The 20,156-nt window shown below is 39.7% G+C and overlaps 1 protein-coding gene across 1 annotated transcript in view; it reads right to left on the reverse strand.

Annotated features, from left to right (window-relative positions):
• Positions 1-18,712, reverse strand: part of ogdhb (oxoglutarate dehydrogenase b) — a 24,386-nt gene extending 5,674 nt beyond the window's left edge. Inside the window, exons 1-13 of the mRNA XM_061088799.1 lie at positions 18,653-18,712; positions 13,890-14,294; positions 12,368-12,556; positions 10,734-10,827; positions 5,561-5,676; positions 5,175-5,329; positions 4,864-5,010; positions 4,687-4,777; positions 3,400-3,579; positions 3,190-3,318; positions 2,445-2,624; positions 1,800-1,952; positions 348-450 (exon numbers count right to left, since the gene is read on the reverse strand). Of these exons, the coding sequence (XP_060944782.1) occupies positions 348-450; positions 1,800-1,952; positions 2,445-2,624; positions 3,190-3,318; positions 3,400-3,579; positions 4,687-4,777; positions 4,864-5,010; positions 5,175-5,329; positions 5,561-5,676; positions 10,734-10,827; positions 12,368-12,556; positions 13,890-14,123 (1,771 nt within the window). The 5' untranslated portion in view covers positions 14,124-14,294; positions 18,653-18,712. The remainder of the gene's footprint in view (positions 1-347; positions 451-1,799; positions 1,953-2,444; positions 2,625-3,189; positions 3,319-3,399; positions 3,580-4,686; positions 4,778-4,863; positions 5,011-5,174; positions 5,330-5,560; positions 5,677-10,733; positions 10,828-12,367; positions 12,557-13,889; positions 14,295-18,652) is intronic.
• Positions 18,713-20,156: the final 1,444 nt, after the last annotated feature.

Consider the following 20,156-nt stretch of genomic DNA (forward strand, 5'->3'; position numbering starts at 1 on the left):
CAGTCACTTGGGAGACCTAGAATCAGGGATATGGGGTCCATTCCTATATTAATATGAAAAATTCTCTCTATTTCACTTATAACTTCAGCCCAATATCTTTGAAGTTTATAGCAAGACCAGAAACAATGAGTTAAAGTTAACCACTAACCAGTCCTTGATTAATCATGACTATGAAAATGTATACAACTTACCACATCAGTTTAATATCATTAATAAACAATAATAATGAAAATAAATTGATTGACACATAATTCTAATCCAATCAACAACTATAGCCAACAATTGTTTTAGCCATATTTGAAGCAAATTATCAAAATGCTCAAATGTCCACACAGAGAGACTCATACCAGGCCACGGTGAGTCCAGCCACTGTTTGATGTGAAGGATCTTTTCATCTTTGGAGCGAGTGTAAGCCTCCTCACATATTTTGTCGTACCTCGCCACTTCCTCCTGAAAAAGACGGATGATAGTTGAGGGTTTGAATATGAGCAACAGCTTGCAACCATGCTACCAGTTCTGTGTCTCTGCCACAAAATACATTTAATATTCCTTTTTGTCAACTTCAATTCCTACTGTGCAGTACAATGAAAACACATGCAACCGACCATAAAGACTGTATATAATATACTTTTTTTTTTTACTAAAACAATAGTCAGGAGCTAGTATGAGCACTGACACTGTTTTCAATTGCTGCAGCAAATACCTAAAGTGTTAAGTCAAAGTTTATCTAAACTTACAGGACACATATTCGACTCATATCCAGGTTCACAATTTGAACTTGTGTTATAGCTTGAAAAAGTTCAGGTGCTCTGATGTTCAGAAAACACATCACTCTCCAAATACTGTCCATTGCTGCAATGTCTTTTTTCAGCCTCTGTCTGAAACGCTTGGCCTTAGCACCTGTCTCTTTAAGATCCTCCTCCCTTAAAGCCAATACTGCTCTTATTGGCCGGCCGGTCCCCTCTCTTCTGATTGGTCAACCGATTCCATTGCGTGTAGAATTGTCGGCTGCCACTGTCGCCTTTCATGGCTTTGTTAGGGGGCACAAAATAATGTGACACCAGAAAAGGTAGTAGTTTGGAATCTACCAACCTACTGAGGCCTAATTAACTAATTTAGATCAACTTTATATTACATGTGATGTTTTCACATAAAGGAAATAACAACATCCTGTTTTGTATTTGTGTATTTATTGTGACAGACGATTGTCATGAATAAATGCAAAGGAGACATGCAGAGATAGAAAAATAATTGGAAACTCCAAACCTCCTGCATTAAAGTAGTGTGTTATCTATGGACTGATAACTGAGCAACTTCTAAGCTTCTTGTTTGCACAGTTTTATGTTGTATATCTTACACCCTCCTGTTTATCTTTTTGTGTTGTCTTAATTTGCTTTTACAATTTGTCAATATGTCATGATGCCCTTTTTATTTTATGTGAAGCCCTTTGAATTGCCTCACTGATTAAATGTGCTGTACAGATACACTTGTCTTGCCTTCTTGCAGTTGCACATTGTTTTGGTTGCTGAGATGCCAGAGCCGTCAGTCAGTGACAGATTTCTATTCGCTGACAATGAAACCCGTGTTTGCTCTCACAAGAGGCTTTTTACAGTCTCATTATAAATCTCATTATGAATTAAACCATTTTAAACTGTAGCACTTTTTCTGACTGTAACAACCTCATATGTACAGAAGGTGAAGGGATTTGATCATGAATCCAAACTAAGGGACACGAATTTCACTAATGGTCGTTTCCTATTTTTCTCATGACTTGCTATTTGATGTGTGGATGACTTCACCTCATACTCTTGTGTTGTGACGACCCCATCATTGATGAGTTTTTCAGAAAACTTCTGCAGGACTCCTTTCTGCTTCTTGATCAGCTTGTACGTCAGTGGCTGAGTGAACATGGGCTCATCCATCTCATTATGGCCGTTACGTCTGTAACACACCTAAGGGTGAAGACAACTGTTCAGGCAAGCTTTTCGAATGACATACACTGCAAACACATGACAGCATCCGCACCTCAAATTTTATGACTAAACCGTTTGAATTAAAGAATAGTGGATATTATAAAACAGAGTGCTGGTCATATATACATCAAGTGGACACAAACACAACTCTTGAGAGGTTCTGTTTCTGTTTGGTATGTAAGTAGACAACTGTTTCCTTAACATATTCACTATATCAATTACACTATTAGGAATATAATTAATACATTTTTTGTTTGTTTGTGTGTCATTGGTTGAAAAGTCTTCAAAAACGTCCCAACAAAGATCCACCTTTAAAACATCCTGTGAGTACCCTGAGATTTCACGGAAAAACTATGACAACATGCAAAATAAAATTTGCACAAGTCATTTAAACAGAGCTTTAATGTAGTATAAAGGGGACAACATGTGAGATAAAACATGAAAACCAGAGTGTGTTTGTTAATCACTCACCAGGTCTACAACAACATCTTTGTGGAAGGTGTTCCTCCACTCAGCTGCTACATTGCACACGTACATCACAGCCTCCGGATCATCTGCATTGACGTGGAAAATGGGAGCATTTACGACCCGCGCTACATCTGTGGGGTAAGGAGATGAACGTGCCATCCTGGGGTCTGTAGTGAAGCCAATCTGTGGGGACGAGAGGAGAATGGGAAGGGAATGAAATCAAATGTTTTTACTGCTTGCATCTAATAAAAAATATTTTATCTCATAATCATTTCAGGCTGTGCATTCAATAAAATCCCAAATAACTAGTGTAGGTAAACTCTTAGGACTCAAAACATTTAAAATGCCACATGTGTACAAATTACAGAAAAATGAATTGGTCCAAGAGTTGAATGTATGAAAGTTTTAGCTAAGGTTGGTACATCTCTTGATCATTTGTTTTACCCCAATAGCGGGGCCTAAGTCTCTATTTGTTCAGATTTCTTGTATGTTTCATATCTTTGTCTGCCTGGTTTCTGAGATCTATATGAACTGAAAGGGAAATTAAACAGAATGACTTAAAGGTTTGATATACATCAACAAACAAACATGACATGAGTGCATAAGATACACTGCTCGACCCTTTATGACAAAGCACTAGTCTGCAGAAACTGGTATAAACTTTGGGACCAAGCAGCAATGTTGAATCCTCTCCTCTCCAAAGCTGCCTGCCTGCTCACTAACAGTGGATCAGAGCCTGAGTGCATACCTGATTGTTAACCACCACGTGGATGGTGCCGTGGGTGGTGTAGGACGGAAGGTCAGACAGGTGGAACGTCTCGTACACGATACCCTGGCCTGAAAATGCAGCATCGCCGTGAAGCAGGATTGACATCACCTGCAAAGTCATTCGTCGGGTTAAAAACATGTTTGGAAAACAACCCCAAGTGCAATCATGTACGATGTGTATTCAGATTACCCTCTTGCCCTCAGTGTCCCCGCAGTAGAACTGTTCAGCTTTGGTCTTCCCCTGCACAACAGGGTCCACTGCTTCCAGGTGAGACGGGTTAGCCATGAGGGACATGGAGATGTCCCTGTCGCTGACCCGGTTCTTATGTTTGTGATACATCCCAAGATGATATTTCACATCACCAGATCCCTAAAAGCAGAAAAGAAAGAAATATGTGATGAAGCCAGGCAAAGCCACACATACAACTGAATGATGAGCTGGTGCATTGATTAGCTGTTTTAAAGAATAGTAATTAAAAATACTTTTGATGGTAAATGAAAATCCATCATCTCCCTCCCTCTGCTTTCAGTCTATATACTAAGCTAACTATAATGTATTTTTTAGACATGAACTCCAGAAATGTTTCTTTTCACACATGAAACAACCCAGCAGGAGATTCACTGATTGGACGCATACACAACAACACAGAAATCTCCGAAGTGTTCAGGTGAGGGGTGGTGCGGCAGGCAGAGGCAGGATGTGATGTAATCAACTCTGCTGCGGAGATCATGTGTATTTCTTTACAGCACATCAACACCAGCGTCGGCCCTTATAGCCAAAAAATCTCTTGATATCTTCGTTGCCATCTTCTACATGTAAGACACCGCATTTTCATCCTGGAATCTTTGTATTCTTTGTTTTATTAATTTTGGTGTCTGTCGCATTTTAGAAACATCTTCAACAAACCAGCTTGCTTGCAGTTAATCCTGCGAGGGATCTCTTGCTGTGTTCTCACATGGACTTTGTTGGACATTCAGGCCCTCCGGAGAAAGTCCAGCATTTAACCAAGACTTCAGTGCATGTCTGAAAGCTTCTTAAACGACTATAATACCATCTTTCTGTGGCTACCAAAATATAAAACTTCAGCTAATTCCAAACTCTGGTGCCTTAGATTTCAGATCTTTGAAATCTTCTGAATCTTTTAAATTTCTATCACGGACCACACAAAGAGTGAGGAAACTGGTTTCAGCTACTGTCCAACAAGACTGTGGATCCGCCTGCTCAGCTACATTAGCCACATAAGACCTACTAATTTAGACAAACTTTTGGTTCATCTACTGTGTCTTTTTATACCTTTTTACAATCTTTACTATTTTATATCCTTTTAGATTTTTGCATTTTTTTAATGGGATTTGATTTTAATTTCATATTGAAAAGAGCTTGGAGTTTCTTTATATGTATGAAAAAGCTATAATCAAAAAACATGTTATTCTTATGCTTATAAATGTTTGTTCACTCTGAAAGTCCTTTTCAAACCTCATCTGCAGCCTCTAGTTTGGAGTCAAATTGGCAGAAGATTTGATCCAGCTCTTTCCGGATGACATTAGCGAGCACATTCAGCCGACCTCTGAGGAGACACACGTGCATTGTGAATTAACATTCAGGCTTTTCTGTTTGCCGGTATCACACATGATGTATGAGCTCTGTGTTTACCTGTGGGGCATCCCCATGATCACACTCTCCACTCCGCTCTGACTGGACCAGTCTATGATGGTCTTGAGGGCAGGGATGAGGGATTCGCAGCCTTCCAGACCGAACCGCTTCTCCGCAGACCACTTCCTCTGGAGAAACTCCTCAAATCTGTGAACAGGTGGTGGTGCTGCTGCTTCACACTGTGGTCTCAGAACATGTATCCCCCCCACAACCCCCCAGAAAAAAGACACCCTTGCCCTCGGGCTGCTCCGCAGGCTTTTCCAGGTAATTACTGAGCAGTGTTGAGGAATGTAAAGGAGCAGAAGACACACCTGGTGGATCGGATCATTCTGAACAAAAGAGTCCTCTTCTCCTCCAGACCAAACTGCATGATTCCTGGTGTCTCAAACTTCTGTCGGATCCACTTGCATTGCTCCACATCATTAATGAACATAAACTCCACTCCGATATGCTGACAGTAGGCCGTCTAGAAAAGAGAGGCAGGTCAGTGTGAGTGGACGTTTGAGTGACTTAACAGAAAGTACCTGAAATAATGAGTCTAATCTTACATCCTGATATATGGTTTTGGCATCAAACATTGTTACTGTAAACTTTATGTTTTGTTTCCTGCAACAGTATTTTGGGGGCTGCATTACTGCCTAACTGGTTCTACACATTTCAGAATACAAATGTTTTAGGTATGTGGATTGTTTTTCACCTCAAGGCGGTGGATAATCTCTCTGAGGGGCAGACTGGTCTCGTTGCCGCCGATGAAGGTGGTGGTGGGAAGGCGGAACACCTTGTCCAGGTCGGAGTCTGCCAGCCCGTATAAACCTGTTGTGAACATGTGGGGGAAAGAGAGAGTGGAGAGAGAGAAAAAGATGAGATCTTGAGACAGACATGTAACCACTGCTAAGAAAAAGAACGGATAAAGAGAGGTTTAAGACACACCACTGAATTCAAGTTTTCCTATAAAATGTGTGATCCATGCTTTTTCTCTTCACTGTTCACTCACTTTCCTTCACTCCCTCTGCAGCTCATCTAAGCTGGCAGGTAACTTGCCACAAAGTGCAAGAACAGAAAAGTTGTGATATTTTGAACATCGATTTTATTTTATTGATTATGATCATATCAGTATCATATCAGGAGTTGAACTACTGATTGTTTTAGTGTGACTAGTGCCCGTTCTAGATACGTCTGTTTGGACTGGGATGTTTGCTTAAGCATAAACAAAGTTCTAGTATTAATGAAACTAGAGCTAAGGTTTGTGCAAAAAGTCAATCATTTGTTGTTTGGCTCACCTAATCTCCCACATCACCGACTCAGAAACAATTGTACCGATAGGGCTGGCCCTGCTTGCTGTGTACTCTCCCCCCACCAACAGCTATCTCGTGTTACATATTGTTTGTACAATGCGCACAGGATTTACTCTATGAACATTTGCATATTCCTGACTTAATATTATTTTTGTTTTTAATTAGTAACAAATTGCATTTTCCTTTCAAAGCGACTTCTGACTGGAAAATAAGAGGCAATTATAAGAAATTTTAAACCTTTAAAACAAGTGTTTTATTTCTTTTATTTCCTTCTTCCTTTTACAGATAAGACAGACCTGATAACATTTGTGAACATAAGCCGAATGTTTACCAACTTCAAAATCTGAGGAAGTTGTGTGAGGTTTGGGCTGCAACCTACAATATATAGAATATACATCATTGTCTAAAATTGCTGTTTATTTTGATTATTCTTTTCTTTCAGATTCTCTAAATGGCTTAATTTTTCTGATGAAATGTCCACAATTATAATTTATACTTTTTTTTAACTTACACAAGACTAAAAGCTCAGAACATGTCATGCAACCAGATCAAATCTAAGTGTGTGTGTGTGTTCTAGTTTCTTCCTAGAACATTTGTGACTGGACTCCGTTGGCCCTCGCGATCGGTAAATGTGGAAGATTTCTATTAATAATGAAACAGTGTAATAAAGAAGACAGAGAGGCAGCCGAGGTGTTTCTGGCTGAAAGCAAACATCACAGGACTGATGGGTTGGGTTTACTGGTCAAATTGTACTTCTCAATTTAGGGGGGGGGGGGGGGGCAGACTGAAACAGTACAGGGTGGCTCCTTCTGATTCACAGAATGCGATGTCCTTGTTGAACCAAACAGAGATAAGACAATACGAGAAAACAGAGGGGGGGGGGGGGGGGGGCATGGTGTTATCTATGTCTGTGTTTGCATATCTCTGTCAGCATAGTAGTGCCCAGTGCTGTTACAAGAGGGATCTTTAGACTTTCCTCCCCCCTCTTAGAGCCGCCCTACACATAAAAACACGGAACTTGTGTTCCATGAGGTTTCAAAGAGAAGAGGCTGCACGATCCAAAGCTGTAATCAACCAGCGTCTGCCTGCAATCTAATCACAGGAACTTTTTGATGAAGCAGGCACAGATAAGCCTGTGTATGTCCTGTTTGACCCTATCAGCTGCTGAGCAAAGGTTAACAGGGGCCGGCGTTCACACACACACACACACACACACACACACACACACACACACACACACACACACACACACACACACACACACACACCCAAAAGCATTACCCCTCCCTGGAAGTCAAAGTCACTCACACACACACATACACCCCATTTGTAAAGTTTTTTGAAGCTGTAATTAAAGCCTTAATTATTATTCAATATCAAATTAGTTCATTCATTCACTCAGTAAACCTCCATGGACTGTTTAATCACTTGTGGCAAAGCATGCTGCACATGTGGACCCAAATTTAGTTATATTTATAAACTGCTTGTTGAAGTTCACACATATTATGATACAAACATTTGTATAGTGTTTGACCTGCTGATGATAATACAAAATAATATCAGGACAGAGAGGACAATGCAGTATGTGTGACATGTGGACATAAAGAGCTGTTTAGTAATGTTTTTTAAAGATGTTTCCATTCTGCTATTTGAAATAAAGAATATTGTGCATCATGGTGCATCATGGTGTTAAAATTTCCAAACGCACTCAAAAAGTAATCAGGCTACCAGTTATAAGTGTTAGCACGACATTAATAAAGGCTTTTGACTTTCTATATAATGCTAATACATCAGTGCACCAAGTCTGCAGTGTTAAATGTTTAGCAATAGTTTACGAATGGATTTTACAGCAGTTGTCATGCAGCACTTTTTTCAGAAGATATGTGGTCAAAAAGTCTTTTGAAAAAGTCTTACTTATTGATAAAAAGCTTTTCCAACCCAAATTTAAAAAAAAGTCTATAAAGAATTGTTGAATAAAAAGGTGTGTTATCAGAAAGTGAAACTTAAATGGAATATATTGTGTTCGCCCTGATGTTTTCACTGAAAACAAACCAGAACCAAAAAACAAGGAGGACACTATATGAGAAATCACAGGAAATTGATTTTGAATGGAATATCAGCAGGAACACCACAAACTGAAAGCATCCTCTTACATTAAAGCCTTTAACGTTAATGCGCAGAGTGCCGCTGGATGTGGGCCAAGGGTCTACATCAAAGATCCCACTCACAGAGCATAAAACTCGGCATGGGGTTTGAGGGACTTGTCCTACATTCAGCCATCTGATTTTAGAGCCGTTCTTTAGAGAGCTCTGGATGCATGAAGACATACAAACACACATACTGCAGGTTAAGTATAACATAAATCTTCTGATATTGTCTTTTAGTCTGATCTCTGTGAACCTCAGCGCCACCCGAACCTGTTGAAACAGAACAATACCTCTATTTACTGTGGAAACATCCTATAACAACGCATAACAATCGCTTGTTTTTGAACTCAGAGGCCCAGCCTTTTCATTCGGTACAATGCTGGCATGCAGCAGGCGTTCATCACACAACAGCCAACTCCCACGCTTTCCGAATGGTTTCCACTCTTTGAGCTACTGTAATAAAGCTGACAAGTCTGTGTTTAGTTAACAAGGTGATGGAAGTGAGAAAACGCCGTGCTACATATCTCCAAACAAGTCAGCTGAGCAGCCAGTGAATCTAAACTAAGTCAATTAAGAAGAGCATAATAATCATCCTTATTTCAACAACAAGAATTACCCGATTATTTCCAAATTCTTCAATTTGTTAGCTGTAAAAAATTAGTGTTGAATTATGGAGCATGTTGTCTTATCTCTTCAGAGACCATCATTTGTTCTACAAGACAGTGTAGTATGTACTGATAGGAACCAGGCTGCACATGTGCAAGATCAATCTGGACTTAAAATGATTATTAAATAATAAACGGGTACAATTATGATAACCCTTACCCTAACCCTAACCCTAACCCTACACCTGTATATGACCACAACAGCTCTGAAACTAACAACCACGAAGAACTGCACGTGGTCTTATCATCTCTCCTCAGACCAACACTTACTGTACAGAGTGTTCTGATAAGGACAGCAGGATACACATGAGTTACACCTAACGTGGCTCATAAGGGCACAACTCTGACAGTGACATCATGAACTGGTCAACAATACATAAATAAAAAACATAACATAAAATAACAAAGGCACAGATAAATTCTGTTTCTTATACGGAATATGTCACAACAACTTTGTATTTCTTGCACTCAACAGCTTTTTAGTGGGTGATAAATTGATGACTACAAATAAAGTAAACAAAAAACAACTTTCGTATTAAGGTTGCCAGGTTGTAATAAAATAAAGACCTTTAGCTTCTGTAAATCCTCCCAGCTCCTTGATTCATTGGCCCTTTGTTAATGACTTGAAATGGTCAAAGCTGATATAACAGATATAGTGTAACATCTAAATACTTTACAGCTTACTAAACACATGCAGGAATGTATCAAATGGCACCTGAAGAGTGGGTTTTATTCTGTTTCAGCATTCTGATATCAGATCTTTTTATCAAAAGTTTAGTATAAGCCTTACTGTGAATTAAAAAACTTGAAAAATCTAATCAGAATAAATAATACGCTAGGGTTAGTGACACTCAATGTTAAAAGCATAAGGACCTAACACTTTACAACAAGGGCTGTTGCATAACACAGAAGCTCCAGCTTTGGGCCCCTCTGGACTCTGGGCCGTTGCCTTAGGGGCCAATCTGAAAATCTATAGAGGATAAACACCAGCCTCAACAGACTATACCAATTTGTTTACAATTAGGCAACCAAAAATGTTGTTTGGAGGGCTATTTATTTATTTAACAAAAATGTAACACTAGTAAATGTTCAAATTTAAAAAAAAGTAAAAATTAATAATAAAGATTTTTGTTCTGATATATTTGTTCTGGTTAGGTTAAAAGCTTGTAGGCAGATCATGAACAGTTCCTCTTTTCTATGTAGCCCCTTTGACCAGGGGTGTCAGCTGCACTGTAAAACATTTTGTCCGTAGTTGCTTGTTATTGTATTAATAAACGTATTAATAAAATAAACAACCCTATTTTGTTCCCTAGTTAAGAGAAAAACATCAAATTTATCAAATATTTCTTTGGAATTCACAATATTAAGTATTTGTACTTATTTCCACTTTATATTTCACAAGCTCTTATTCAAGCAATCTCAGAAAATTCTGCGACTAACAACCAAATATTTCCTGTGTATACCATTCGTGCATGCCTTCCTGTTTACACTGGCACACACATATCCCAGTGTATGCAAGCTGTCACGTGATATATGCGTTTTCAAGTGTGTTGGAATGGACAGTGATTTAAACTGAAAGGGATCCAAAACGACCATGTGGACAGAGATAGGAAATGCTGTTTTCAAACAAATACATACAGATGTGGATGTAGCCTAAGAACTGGATAACTAGGGGATTCGAAAACAGGGAATCACAGGTAAGGAAAGGATGGGAGCAGAGGGAAAAACATTTGTGAAGATTTGCACAGGTTTAGATTTCTCACCAACGTTCTGGAAACCAACGGCACATGGGGCATCGTCAAAGTCTACACAGCCGATGTTCAGGGGGTCCAGCTTCGCTATGTGATGCCCTCGTACCTGAGCAAACACAAGACCACATAGCTCATTGCATGTTCACATGTTTAAATGGTCAGACTTTGTCACCCAATTCCAGCTAGATTGTGCTCATTTGACTTTGTCTAAACTGCTGACAACTTCCTGTAAGGAAGTAGACACAGATGTTAGCTTAACCGTAGACACAGATGTGGAGCAAAGGTAGCAAACAAAAGCAGAAGCACTGTTGGACAGATATATGGTCTCCTGCCTGAGTCCAAGGTCCATTCAACAGGTCATCAGTTCATTTAACAAACTGATGAAAGCTTTACTTGGACATTTACCAGAGTATAATTTTAAGCTATTAGTTTTAAGCTAGTACTTTTATAGAAATATACACTACAATTCTACTCAACTTCAATTCATCGGCAATTACTATAGAAACTACACCACATTTAAAATACAGTTGTAGTTGCTGTACTCCTAGAACTATAATTTGCTCTATCCTGGCCATCTGCAATATACACATTTTAATATATCAGAAATAATAAAAACAATACAATAGTCTTCGTAGTAACGCTGCAATATGATTGTGAACAATCATAATGAGGACTTTACATTTATAAAAAGACATTAGCTTTAATTTCAGATGATACTTTCTGCCAAAGGTGGCACTGCTGTAGTATGAGATCTTCTATAGTGACGTTATTTACACTTGGTTGACTTGACGTTTGAACGCTTGGACCACAGAGGCTTTAATAAATGAGAAACATGCTGTAAAACTCCATCCAGAGAGTTCAGCATAAAACGTCTGGTCAGCACTCCAAACAGACACATCATAGTGAGAATCTGTTATATTTAATCCAGGTTCAAAGCTGAGTTTCTAGAATCTACCATCAGGGAAGGTTATAGACCCTGTTTAGACCCGGGTGATCCGATACCAATTGGCCAGCTTGAAGTTCAGATGTGATGCATCTTATTGACATTGAGGACACATTTAAGATCTGATCTCACAGACCACGTTAGAAGGTGGTCTGAGTCAAATGTGGATGTGTAAATGCGTATGTGTCCTGAGCCTCTTTGTCCCTGTTCAAACCTGTTATTGTCCTCCGTCCTCACCGGACTAATTTCAGGTCTAAAAACACCCAAACGCCTATTAAATGCAGATCAGATCTGCACTTTCCTACGTGGAATTGTTTGTGGCCACAGTATCTACACTTACAAAATCTTAAATTGGTAAAATCTTTTTCACAGTAGAGCTGCACAAGATCCATTCAGTCCTTCCTGACTCCTCTGTCTACCTCACTGGCTTGCTTGTTCTGACATGCAGACACACACACACACACACACACACACACACACACACACACACACACACACACACACACACACACACACACACACACACACACACACACACACACACAGTGACATCGGACACATCTGTAAACATAAAAATATCTGGAGACTCGCACTCTGACAAATGCATTCTCAAATACAGCCCTTCCGGAGAATGTCCAGTTATTATATTATCCAGAGTTTAGTGCAGGTCTGAAAGCAGCTATAAATAGCATGTGTAGTTTACCTGGTATGCTCGTATGAGTGATTGTACTGCTAGATGATCCTTCACCAGCTTCTCCACATTGGGCTGAGCTCCCACCAGTGCCTGGACACTGGGCAGTCCCTGAGAAGTCCCACTGATGGGAGGAGGGCTCTGGTAGGCCACACCAGGTGGAGCCCCCGCATTAACGTTGCTAAAAAATATATCCCAGGACTCCAGGGAGAAAGAGAAAGAGAAGAAGAGACAAGACAAATCACTCAGCATATTTTCATATATAGTAAAATGGATCACTTCTTCAGGATGAGCAAAGTAATCCCAAATTGAGCAATGTCACATATGGATTAACTTAAATGTGCACACAAGGAGTAAACAAACACATTTGGTAAACAAGGTAGAGCAGCTTTGTGAAGCTCTTTGAGGCACAGAGCCGCTAACTGCTACCATTACCATAAGGGCTTCAAATTAATCAGCTCCTTGTTTTTCTCAATAAAATGTTTTGTCTATAAAATAGATTAATAACTATTATTATATTATCCCATAGTTCAAGATGGCATCTTATAAGGTTTTGTTTTGTCAAGCCAACAATCAAAAAAATATGCTCAGTTTGCAATGTCATAAAACACAGAAAAGCAGTAAATCCTATGATCATTTTCCCAAATAAAGCAGTTGTAATCTGCAAATTGATCAATGCTCAAAGTAGTTATCAGTTGCAGACTTTAGGTGGACTGTGATTTATAAAGGGAAAATTGGCCGACCACGATAGAAGTTTGATGTTCTATAGATAAGATTGGCAACCTGGCTTTTACTCTCTAGCAATTTGACAGATTTGTTTGCATATGATAGCTTTATGAGGTTGAATTCAAAAGAGCTATTCAAGGTTATTTCAAGGGTCTTAAGTAATTAGGTAATTTGTGACTTGAACAAAGTTATTGCTGCAGTCAAAAATGAAAGACATCTTCAGTCTGTGCTTGACTATGAGGGCATAACCCGATGTGTTCTATTAACAATACGTAGAGTAGAGACTGTGCTATGAAGGTTAACACTCATAACACAATTTTTTCTGGTTATACTGCTACTTTCTGGTTATACTGCTACTCCTAATTTTTCATGTGGCACTACAACAAAAAAATCACCTTTTCTCTGTGCAGTTTGGTTGACTATATATTTAGATTTGAAATAACTAGTGCATCCTTATTTTTTAGAAGATTCACAGTGCGAGTCATTCTTGCTGTACTCGCTGCTTTTAAAACATGTATGTGCAAACACGCATGTATGGAATGTCTATACGTGTAACATTTACCCTACAAAATTTTGGACAGGTATTTATTAGGACTCATAACCATTCTTTCTCTTTTCAGACCCCTCAGGAAGAAAGTCAGAAGAGGGGCTTAAGGGTAAAAAGAGTGAAAGGAATCACATTCGGTGCATCGGTTTAGGGACTGGACACCAGTGGGACAGCACTGGACCTGTTTTTCATATGCCCATAAATACAAATACAAGATTAAAAGCATAGATAATGTAAATATGCCGATACACAATGACGTACCTTGTGCACATTTCTAGGATTCTCAAGCCAGGCATAGTACATCTCCTCCACATAGTTAGAGCTAGTGCCATTAAGAAAGGGCTCAGCAGTCAGAGATGTGTTCAAACACCTTGCAAGCGGAAATGTCCTTAAACTCCTTCCAACCACCAGCAGTCTGGGCTGTGATAGTCTCTGTGCTGTCTGAGCAGCCGTTAAAGGCCGAAGCCTTGCCACTGTAGTCCGTAAGCGGTGCATGGCCCCAGCTCCTCTCCCCTACCCCTTCTCAAAAGAAGAATGCAGCAGCACGATCCCAGAGAAAGTCCCCCCCAGGCTCCTCAGCAGCTGCCACTCTTGCTCCCTCTGAACCGGTGAGGCAGGTTTCTTCACAGATCCTGGACCCTCTCTCCTGTTGAACGACCCTGGATCCTGTTGAATACACGTGTAAAAATTGTCCATCACAAACATTCTACTTCCTCAATGCATCTTAAGAGCAAAACTCTAAGGTTCATCTATTTATTATTCGTATAAAACCGAAACACAAAGTAGATTATCTCAATGCTATATCATTGTTATTGCCAACAAGGATTAGACCTAAGCCAATGTATCTGTGTCTTAATACATTCTGATTCCCTCGTACCTTATCAGTTGTCCCAAAGGCCAGATAGTTTAAAAACCAGTCAAAAACAGGTTGACAACCCTGCCACGTCCTAAAACAGCAGGACACTGTGACTTTTTACCAAAGATTAAACTCAAAGACAGAAATAGTGCATTTTCGGGGACTATTTTTGGCAGTGCATTAGTCCACATTCGAATTTGGGTTAGCAGGGCGGTATATGTGGAATTGAAACACCTCATGTTTCTCAATAGGAAGGATTTTTTTCATTCATCCTACATATGAAAAGACTTGTCCTGTTGCAAATGCTATTCGATCCCTGTTGCCCCCATTCTACATGCTGAAGTCTCCTGAACTTCAAATTGGCCCTGACGGCTGTGCTGCCAGTGTATGAGTGATGTCTGATGGAGAGTGCTGCACTGTATGAATGGGAATGTGAATGTAATGGAAAGAGCTTTGAGTTGTCATCAAGTATTTATATAAAACTAAAATAAAATGTTAAATAAGTACGCATTATTACTTTAATTCATACTGTGGATGTTTCCTTTAAATTACTTTGTCAAATTCTGCTTCTATTATTTTGCCTGTATATCAAGTGACACATAAAATGAATAGGTCTGACAATAACTTCCTTTAATACATTTTTGATTGATTATAATTGTATTTATGATTGTATTTATCAAAAAAACAGTGAAACATGCCCATCACTACTATTAGTGAAAACCCCCAAAAATGAAAATTTTTCTCATGTGATGTTTTTGCTAATATTTGCTTCAAAGCTGCAGTTGAGAGCTTTTTCAGCAGGCAAAACTTGTATGCCCCCCCCCCCCCATCCAGCTGAGCTCTGTCTACAAAGCCCCTCGCTAAAATAGAGGGCAAGCTGCGATGCATGTGATGCAGTAACCACAGCAACAGAAAAGGCCAGAAAAAACACATGGAGACTGCCTGCGGTATTTCGCAACCATTTCAGCAACTATGGAAATGTAATAACAGGAGGGACCCTTACCACCTGTAACAGTTCAATTAAAAAACAAGCTAACCTTAGCCCGACTGCAACATCACGGTAACATGAGACATGCTGCTACAAATATCAGAACCAACTGCCAATACTGCTCCCTGAGTATTTCGCAACTTTCACACAAAAAAATGCTAACCAATAGCCTCATCATCAGAGACAGCTAAGTAAATGTAACGTACAATAAAATGGTAAAGGAATCAACTTACTATTGAAACAGTACAATACTCATCGGTTTCTAGGTGTGCGGAGAAGTAATCACACAGCTATGAATGGTGGGGGTCACTGGGGGCTGAACAATAGGTTTTTGCCCCATGGGCCTGAAAAAAGGTTGCATTTGGCCATGAACACACACCTCCTGTTCACAATCCTGACTTCTCCCCTCAGCCTCCGGCTCTGCGAATGAGTGAAAAACTCAACAGCACTGTCTTGTCTGTCCTGTTCTGCATTAGCATTAAATCATACTTCTGTATTATTTTCATTTGAAAGTCGCCAAAAAGTGTAAAATCTCATGAATTACAATGTAGAACATACAATTAAAATAAGAAATAAGAACCAGGTTTATGCTGAATCTATATAGCTATCTTTCTGAGGACCAGTTCAAGTCTTCAACCTATGGAGTGAGGTTAGGACATTTTGGCCGTTCCTCACTTTAATGGAATGCTTGTGGGGAAAGACTTGGTTTTAGGGTTAGGGTTAGAATTAGGTTCGGTTAAGGGTTCGGGTTAGGCATTTAGTTTGGATGGTTAGGGTAAGGGGCTAGGGAATGCATTTTGCCAATGAGTGTCCTCACTGAGATAGCTGTACAAACATGTGTGTGTGTGTCTAAATGGTAAATGGTCTAATTTATAGAGCACTTTTCTAGGTGCAGTTCCCACGCCATATAGACCTATAGGCAGGTTTTGAGGACTGTGTGAGGCAGTGCTGAGGTTGTGATGATGGGGATTTAGGAGTGCCTTTGTCCACACATCAGCCAGGTGACACTGTTCTCCTGCAGCCGGTGGAGACGCCCCAACACGGACTAATGAGCAGACAAAGACACTCTTAATACCCCGCACAGACCATCAGATCTATCATGAATGTAGCTGGGACATTATTTTGCCATGATGAATAAACTCAAATCCACTAAAATCTTGTGGTTCCATTCAAAGAGGCATGCAGCTCTACGGAATCACACAACAGAGCCTTTTGCCTGCTCACCTCACTATGACATAGTCGTACAGGTCCAGCACTCGCAGAAAAAAGGTGAACATTGGCAAAGATGCATGCATGTCATATTTTGACCATCCTGTATTGGTAGCCACCCCAGAGACCTGAAGACTTGCATTCTCATAAGAAGTCTTCATTAACTATGCCAAGACATCTTTCCTTAAAGACACAGAGACATAACTTGCACTTCAGGATTCACCCACTCATAGTCACAAACTCTCTTGATATCCTCATCTGTGTCTTTTACGTGTGTCACCACTTTTTCACTGCAGATATTTTTACTTGTATTAATGTTTTTGCCTTTATTCTAAGAGCCCAGGCAGATAAACTCCGTAGAAAGAGCGTCTAACTCTGACATTTACATTCACACATGCAATGTAATGTCCGGAGAAAATGTGGAGGATCCTCCCAGTCCAGAGCACGTCTGAAAGCAGCTTTACAGTTTTATTACTTGATTCCTTTTAATTGAACATAATTATAATATCACACTGTCAAAATAAACTAACGTTTAACATAAAGTAGACCTCTTGCATACTATGAATGAAACGTACTTTAAAGTGTCTTGTATAGTTTTCTTGTAAACAAACTAAACTTATATTTTACAACAATGCTTCAGTCATTGTTGCAATTGAATGCTTTAACAATTTCAATGTTACCGATACCTTTTCAGTAAACCAACTGGTAAAAAAAACAAATAATTATTGAAACCATAAAATACAGCTGCCTTTTGAATTAGTGATATATCTGCTGTGGGTCAGCGGGGGACCCAACAACAAATTTGAACCCAGGGCCCCAAAAGAGCTGCTTCCAGCCATGGCCATAATCATATCTACAACTCAGCCCCCAGTTCAAGCACTGTGAAGCTGAAGTAGTAGTAGTTAGGGTTGCAAAGGGGCGGAGTCCGGAAACTTTCCATGGGAATATTAAGCTTGGGAATTTTGGGAATTTTGAAAAAAAAAAAAAACTTTGCAAATTAAACGCTGAGCAATAAAAACATCATTCAAAACACTATTTTAAAGATGTATGGAATGCAGCACACGCTGCACGTTGAATTTCAACCCTCCACTGTGCATTCTTCCACCATAATAACTGCTGGGATACTTCCCAGCATCCTGCAGGGCTATTGAGGCCTGCTGTAGTGTGCAGGACTAGTCAGGTAAGTTTCGATGATATTACTGGGGAAAATATATTAGCATGCTTATTGAGGATTGTTCATCTGTTCATCTAGCCTATTTCCATTCAGTTATCCATCAATAGTAAAATATTTTTACAGACCATTCCAATTGTTTGGCTAATTTATATCTCTGGCATTGCATTAGTGTTTTTTTATAAACTTTTTTCTCATCTTATTCTACAGAACAATGCCACGTGCACTATCTCATGTCTGGAGGCATTTCACCCTATCCAATGTAGAAGGAAAGGCTGTGTACATTTGCAAATACTGTGCAAAGACCAATGTCAAGAATGACACAAAGATGCAGAAGCATATAGTCAAGTGCCCAAAGTTTCCTCAGGGCTAAAATCAGCCTATGACACAACAAAATGTTTATAATTATGTCTGTATATGACAAGGTAAATACAGTTAGTATAAATTACCCACAACATTTCCAGTTTATTCCCGTTAATTCCCGTTAATTCCCATGGAAAGTTTCCAACTTTGAATATTCCCGGAGTTTTGCAAACACACACACACACACACACACACACACACACACACACACACACACACACACACACACACAAACACACACACTCACACACACACACACACACACACACACACACACACACACACACACACACACACACACACACACACACGCATCCACAAACACCAAACATTATTTGTAAGTATAGCGCAGGTACAGACACTAGTTGAGTTAGAAGTCAAACGTTGCTCCGCTTTAGTTCCAGGTGAAAGTGAGAGAAGTTTGAGTGACTCGTTACCTTCGCCACGGGCGCGTCCCTCCTGCTCCTCTGTCTCTTTGAATGAGAAACAAACTCAGCGGCACAGTCCCGTCCGGGGCGCGCGCCTGCAGGATGCGATGTGCGCACGCTCCCCGGTCACTGTCTACTCACGCTGGTGCTGATCTGACGTCACCACGGCGGTGACGTAGACACGAGAGCGGTCCGGTTGCGTCAGAAAACAAAGAAAGTGAGAAACAGTCTAATAAAGTATCGTGTGTTTAATCGGCACGTTCCGCACACAAGAAACACATGGGGGCATGGTTCAAAACAGCTGAGTTGAGAGTGCTTTTCATTTCATTCATCTCAAAGAACAGAAAGAGATTCAACTCTAAGTGTCACACATGTGTCCCACAACATATGGATGGGTTTGTGTGTTATGTATTTGTCAAATATGATTTATTATAAGTTGGACAGGTTCAAGTGAAGCAATAAGAAATGAAGTTGAAGTTTAAAGTTAAATGTTTCATCTGGAAGTAGCCCAAACGTGTGAAACCCTCAGGAGATAATCAGTTAAAAATACAGAACTTTTAAATTGTCCCTATGCAAACACCTCTAATAGGCTGCTTTCGAATTTCTCATTCAAAGAGGCCAGTGAATCTCCATATCCTGCTGGAGGTCATTTTAATGTTAATGCATGTTAATGTTATAGGTGTTTTAACACCATACATCTGCTGGTGATGCTAATCAACTCTTTTCTTACAGGCAGAGAGACATTAACATGCAGGTCAGGACAAACCCAGTTTAGTTTCACTCACCTCTGGAGCCTGTCAGTTTGAATCTCTGAGCAGTTGTGTCGATTCCTTCGTTTAAAGAAAAGTAGGAAAAATCAGTCAAAATGACAAAGCACAACAGTATTAGTATAATGTATTTGTTTCCTGTGGGGTTTTCTTGTTAGCAAACCAAGGTGTCTCTTATACCAAACTCATTAAGTTTGAAGCGGAAGAACATGCTGACTGCACTTCATCATAAAATGAAACAAATGCATTTAGATTTTAATGCTTAAGACTGTGTTTAATAGCCATCTGTTTCTCTTGTGGATTGTGTCGGCACATTGGTCCTAAACTGTAGATCAGTGAAACTGTGTAAAACTATGATGGCAGGAATATGCATCATAGTGAGCACATATAATACAAACAAAATAAGGGCCCAATAAATAATGCTCTATACTGTCAAAAGTGTTTGTCATTTTATTTGGTTCACACGCTGATCACATTCTTATATTTATCAGACTTGGAATTTACCACTCTACATCATCATCAGTATAATGAATAAATAAACAAAACTCAAGCTACAGAAGCTACCCTCGAGCAATTAATGTGGAGGTTACTGATACTGTGAAGTTACATCCTGGATATGGATTATTTGCCAAAGGGGACAATGACTCTAAGTGACTCGTGATCTTAGTAAAGCACTGATACTATTGGGCTTTAGACTGCACAGGAGGACTGTTGGCTTTGGCTTCATGTCCTTTGTGGGAGTTTCA

This window comes from Limanda limanda, chromosome 1, assembly GCF_963576545.1.
Source record: "Limanda limanda chromosome 1, fLimLim1.1, whole genome shotgun sequence".
NCBI classification, from domain to species: domain Eukaryota; kingdom Metazoa; phylum Chordata; class Actinopteri; order Pleuronectiformes; family Pleuronectidae; genus Limanda; species Limanda limanda.